The sequence below is a fragment of the Physella acuta genome, unplaced genomic scaffold (genome assembly GCF_028476545.2).
Source record: "Physella acuta isolate Inbredline_101_S28 unplaced genomic scaffold, ASM2847654v3 ptg000580l, whole genome shotgun sequence".
Taxonomy (NCBI): domain Eukaryota; kingdom Metazoa; phylum Mollusca; class Gastropoda; family Physidae; genus Physella; species Physella acuta.
The window spans coordinates 41,141-47,140 of NW_026732099.1; the positions used below are offsets into that span (position 1 = coordinate 41,141).

At 35.3% G+C, this 6,000-nt stretch overlaps 1 protein-coding gene across 1 annotated transcript; it reads left to right on the plus strand.

Annotated features, from left to right (window-relative positions):
• The first annotated feature begins 570 nt into the window (after window positions 1-570).
• Window positions 571-5,708, plus strand: LOC131947038 (aminopeptidase N-like). The gene is made up of 6 exons (XM_059308122.1): window positions 571-665; window positions 897-978; window positions 2,789-2,874; window positions 3,437-3,565; window positions 4,286-4,355; window positions 5,180-5,708. The coding sequence occupies exons 1-6, from the start codon at window positions 580-582 to the stop codon at window positions 5,327-5,329; spliced, it is 603 nt and encodes a 200-aa protein (XP_059164105.1). The 5' UTR covers window positions 571-579; the 3' UTR covers window positions 5,330-5,708.
• The last annotated feature ends 292 nt before the right edge of the window (window positions 5,709-6,000 follow it).

Below are 6,000 nucleotides of genomic sequence, written 5' to 3' on the forward strand. Positions count from 1 at the left end.
TAGCTGTTTTATAAAAGAGTACGCTTGTTAAATGAATGCATTCATTCACCGTATGGATGAATAAATATATAGTATGTATGAACTCATGTATCGTATTAATAAATACAATATTGTATACGTTTATTAAATGACTTCACTTTAATGAGACTAGATCGCTTTCGAATGGAACATTGTATAGTTAAATAAACAAATGGATCTAACTAGACTTGGTCCTTTGGTTTTTGTCTTAGCATGATTGGGCTACACATTAAAACAGAGTTTCTTCCAGTAAACTTAAACTTTTACTAGTGTCCGCCCCCCCCCCCCCCCGAAAAATGTTGACCGCCCTACCATGAAAATATCAAGTGCCCCCCCCCCCCCCCGGAGAAAAAGTCTGGAAGAAACACTGCATTGAAAGATGTGAGAAACAATAAAAAAAATGTGTTGTTGTGAATTTGGCATCTATGTCAAAGCTTTGAATTATTAGAATCAACACACCATAACGCTTATATGTGTTGGGGGAAATCACCTCCTATATATTACACTTAAGAAAGTTATCACTCTCTTGGTTCCAGACAAACTCGGACTGTCGTTAGCGAGATGGCTTGTGGATTTGAACTCGAGCCCTGTGTGACAGCAGCTAAAGCGTTGTACCGGGACTGGATGGCTCACCCCGACACGAACGTGTAAGACTTCACCTGTATCCCCTGTAACATAAAAAAATATTAATAGCCTTTATAATAATAAGCTTTCCAATACACTAAAAATAAAAAAGGATACAAAAACATAATCAAACAGACATTTTGAAATAAAAGCTTTTAAAAATAATATCAAAGTCCTATCCTAGACTTTAACCACAGACACAAACATTTAATACTTTATGTGTGATAAGATATTAAAGTCTAGCTTTTTTTTAGGATTGACCCTGATGTAAAAGGTGTTGTGTATTGTTATGGTGTTTCAAGTGGTGGATATGATGAGTGGAACTTTGCTTTCAAGGTAAGTTTTTTTTTTTTTTACAATGAGTGGAACTTTGATTTCAATGTAAGATTTTTAAAATGAGCGGAAGTTTGGTTTCAATGTAAGATTTTTAAAATGAGTGGAACTTTGGTTTCAATGTAAAAATTTTACAATGAATGGTCCAGATCTCACCCAAGTTTAGTATAGTTTAGGTCTGTACTAGTTATAAGCCACTGTATTTTAGGTTTAGTACTAGCGTGTATATTTTGTGTTTAGAATAGACTGTATTATTGTAGATTGTGCATGTATTATTAAAAATGTTAGTATTAATGAGCAGTTTGTTTCATTCAGTTTGTTTTGTAACCCGATGCGCTAGATCCGTGTGTTCACAACAACATCTATATATATAATTCTCTTCTGGGATCAGTTAGAAAATAAAATACTTAAAAAAAACTTTTTAAAAAACCACGTTTTTCTTGTGGACTAAAAAGTAGAAAATAAATTTTTCTTTTGTGCTTCCTCGAGCTGTGCAGATTCTTGTGATGACTGACAAAAAACGTGGGTACGTTCACCATCAAATTTCCCGACCCATCTGCCCGACCCACGTTTTTTGTCAGTCATCACAAGAATCTGCACAGCTCGAGGAAGCACAAAAGAAAAATTTATTTTCTACTTTTTAGTCCACAAGAAAAACGTGGTTTTTTAAAAAGTTTTTTTTAAGTATTTTATTTTCTCCTTTTTAGTCCGTTGCTACACATGAAAAACGTGGTTTTTAAAAAAGTTTTTTATATAGTTTATTTTCTACTTTATCTAATGACTTGATTAAGTATGACTTGACTAAGTGTTTATAAATACACGGACTAAAAATCTTGAGCGACCAGGATTCGAACCTGGGTTGTCGCGGCCACAACGCGAAGTACTAACCACTATACGATCACGGCCAGCGCGCTCACATCGATTGGGGCCGAAGTAACTGTGTCAATAGGCCTCTAGTCTTGTCGGTATCTTTAGAAATCATGTCCTCAATTTTATGGTCCTTGGGGCGTAATTAAATTAAGCTAATTACGGTCTCTAATTGCTAGTTTTTTGTATTGCATCTGAAATTGTTAGGCGAAAGTAGCCTGCATGCCAAATTTCAGAACTGTAGAGCAATCAGAAGTGGGCTAATTTTCGATGTCAATTTTAACAACAAACAAACAAATCCACAAATCCACAAACGCGAAGCTGAGTTAAGAAAAACGTGTTAACAAGCTGCAAGCGCGCCTTTGCAGTCCCCTCTCTTCCTCTCTATCACTACCACCCCCACCCCACCCCCACATGATCTGGTGAGCGGTGTTCACTCTGTTTACATTTTACAATCACAGAGACGGGTTTGGTGACGGCTATTAGGGGCAGATAATTTAGTTTGAAACGATTTTAAACGTACAGGAGGTAACTAATAGGAGGCTGCTTTCACGGGGGGGGGGGGGGGGGGGTGTAGGGTCGGGGTTAGGGGAAAGGGGGGGGGGGGTAGTGTTTTAAAGCAAATATTTTCAGTGGCAGCATTGGTACAAATTATGAATTACTGAAAAGTAGAAAATAAAACAACTAAATAGCGGCGTATGATACGCCGCGGGTCGGCTCGTATGTATAAATGCAGGCCAGTTACTGATTCGATCTCGCTCGCCTAGCAAGCAATATGGCTAGCGGTTAAGGTATAGCCTCAACAGAACGGTTATTGGGTGAATCAGTAAACGGCGGAAACCAATCAATTCTCCTGTCACACTTGAAATACGGGTTCGTGTGACATTTATTTAAAAAAAAAACACCTCCACCCAACTGAGTACATTTTATTTCTACGTCGTTCTAGATGTATGAAAAAGTCGTGGACATTGAAGAACGTGAGAGCCTGATTAAAGCATTGACCTGTACCAAACATCCATGGATTATCAACATGTAAGATATGACTTCTCATTGGTTAGCCGTACCCACAGATTAGTATAATCAGGGGGTAGGGATTAGGCTAGCCTTTGTCTAGCGTTAGGGTTTTGTTTTAGGTTAATGCTAGAGTAGTTTAGCTTTAGTGCTAGGGCTAGGTATATGGTTATTATTTTCACTTCTTTTGGGCTTGATATTTAAAATCATTATTAACTGAAATAACAAAATGCATCAATATATATCATCCCTACTGTTGTCGTTAAGAATAATTAAAATAATTCATTATTTTAAAAAAATACAGCAGTGTAAACTTTGACAGCGTTTCCAGAAAAATGCGGAAAATCCAAACAAATTATACACATGCACATTAATATTATCATACTTTGTGGACATTTTTATGTATATGTGGTCATTCTTTTCTAATGTCTATAAACGCTCGATTTACGAAAACAAAAATACCATTGCGCACTTTTTTGTGTGCTCATTTTTCCCTTGCGCAGTTTTCCGCTGCGCATCTTTCCGGTCAGCTTACAGCCTAGTAAATAAAATAAGTGTGACAATTATGACTTCTCTGTTGCAGTTTACTTTCAGAAAGCAAGAGTGACATTTCCCTGTTTTCCTACGTGCTAAGTCTGTTGTCAGTAAACCCGATCGGTCGGTCAGTGGCTTGGAATTACTACCGAGCCAACTACGACCATCGTATTTCTAGGTAAGTAAGTTGACAACATCGCGTTCTTCGGCGCCCGTTCAATGCGTCAAGAGGGGGTCGTTGATCCCACTTACCCCCCTGGCGTAACGCCCATTAGTTAAATTTTATATTTGTTAAACTGCAATATGCTATCAATACTGTTAAAGATTTTAGGGAATATAAATGTTCAAGTAGGCTATATTAAGAATCGTGCACGTTCAGTAAGTAAAAATGTATGTTTTCAAAATGTAATGCTTGAGCTAATTTAAATTTGATGTGTGGAGTAATTAATATGTAATTAAACCTGTGAATTAATTACATTTTATTTGTTTGTAAACAAATTAAAATTAATATTTGCACTAATTAGAATTCAATTTATAAAGTAATTGGTAAACTAATTAAAATGTAATATGTGAACTGATTAAAATGTAATGTGTGAACTAATTAAAATTTAAAGTGTGAACTAATTACAATTTAATGTGTGAACTAATTCAAATTTAATGTGTAAATTAATTAAAATGTAATCTGTGAACTAATTAAAATTAAACAATGTGTGAACTAATTAAAATGTAATATGTGAACTTATTAAAATGTAGTGTGTGACCAAATTAAAATGTAATGTGTAAACTAATTAAAATTTTGTGTGAACTAATTAAAATGTAATGTGTAAATGAATTCAAATGTAATGTGTGAACTAATTAAAATGTAATGTGTGAACTAATTAAATACAATCACCTTCAGTTTCAGCAGTTCAGGGTACTCCATCGAACAGCTGACATCATATTTCAACACAGAGATGGAGCTAAGCGAGGTAAACAGCTAAACATGTTTATACATTTCTTTGACAATATAACACGACTTCTTTCCCTTCAAGATTTTACACTAACCACCAGTAAAGGAACCACTTCAATTAGAATTAGAAGCGAGCTGCGAATCACAATAGGACTGGTAAGTAGGTTACCAACCAGTTCTATGCAGTGTTTCTTCCAGACTTTTTTCTTCGGGGGGGGGGGGGGGGAAGAAACCTGGAAGATGCCTGGAAGAAACTCTGGTTCTATGGCTCATGCAGGTTTTATTGAGCCGTAGAACTGGTTGGTGACCTACTTACCAGCCCTATAGAAACAACAACGCTGTAACCTATTTAATTAAATAATACCATTGTGTTATTGGTGACACAGTAGGGATACAGCAATGTTACCACACATTAAATAATACCAGTGTGTTGTGTAGCACAAAATAAACACACCAACGCTACCACTCGTTAAAGAATACTAATCTCCAACCAAAATATTTTGTTCTGTAATGATATCTCACCTTTTAACCCCATGTTCAGATCACTGTATTAAACACACGTTCATAGAACTCTGTCGTAACATATAAAAGATAACCATTTAAAACAAACCTTGTTGAAATATCTTCCTTAAAATGAACTGTTAACATTTTCACACACCATAACTAAAGAGATAAATTACGTCCTCTATATAATTAAGAGGATTGCTAGTAAATTAGCAATACTGACATAGATGGTATATCAACATAGAAATACCAGTCAATATTGCTGTTTAATTAATCAGTATGCTGACTATAACTAAGTATCAAAATAAATAATTAATGTCTTTATTAAAATTTAATTAGGTGTCTAATTTTCTGGCCGCTCACATCACTGAACTGGATATAACACGAAGTGATATAGACAACATCTTAAGCAAGATCAGATTCAACATCAAGTGGACAAAAGCCAACATTAACCCTATTCAAACCTGGCTTGGTCATTTGACGAACTAAGCAGAAACATCAGTAGAAGTGCCAATATTAACCCTATTCAAGCTTGGCTTGATCATTTGACGAACTAAGCAGAAACATCAGTAGAAGTGCCAATATTAACCCTATTCAAGCTTGGCTTGATCATTTGACGAACTAAGCAGAAACATCAGTAGAAGTGCCAATATTAAACCTATTCAAACCTGTCTTGGTCATTTGATGATCTAAGCAGAAACATCAGTAGAAGAAATCGAGATATTCACAAATCCAGACGTTTTACACCTCTCTGAGTCGGAAAAGCATAGTTTTGCAATTTTTTCCATATGTCTGTATGTGTGTATGTATGTGTTTGTTAGTTTGTGTATGTCTGTGAACACGATAACTAGAGTACCGTTACAGCTAGGTTGATCAAACTTCATTTATAAATAGTATATAAAATGTGTAGTTTTATATCAACTTTAAAGCGATTTCCGGTACCGGAAGTAGAACTTATTTCACTTTTGGTTTTTCAAAAACCTTCCCGGAGTACTGTTTAAGATAGATGCAATTTCGCATGTAAGTAAAAGTTATAATTCTCTGCCTTTTATCAAATTTTTGAAAAATCTCAGGTGAACGGATGTAGTAATTTACGCTATTACCACTTCTAAAAAAAAACGCATATTAATTTATAAACTACTACTTTCCAGACATTGTTT

What these genes read in the sequence shown, in the direction of transcription:
- LOC131947038 (XM_059308122.1), top strand. Translation starts at nt 580, where the DNA reads ATGGCTTGTGGATTTGAACTCGAGCCCTGTGTGACAGCAGCTAAAGCG. An exon ending in GCTCACCCCGACACGAACGT is followed by an intron (nt 666 to 896) that starts GTAAGACTTCAC and finishes GCTTTTTTTTAG; the next exon opens with GATTGACCCTGATGTAAAAG. An exon ending in CAGAGATGGAGCTAAGCGAG is followed by an intron (nt 4,356 to 5,179) that starts GTAAACAGCTAA and finishes AAATTTAATTAG; the next exon opens with GTGTCTAATTTTCTGGCCGC.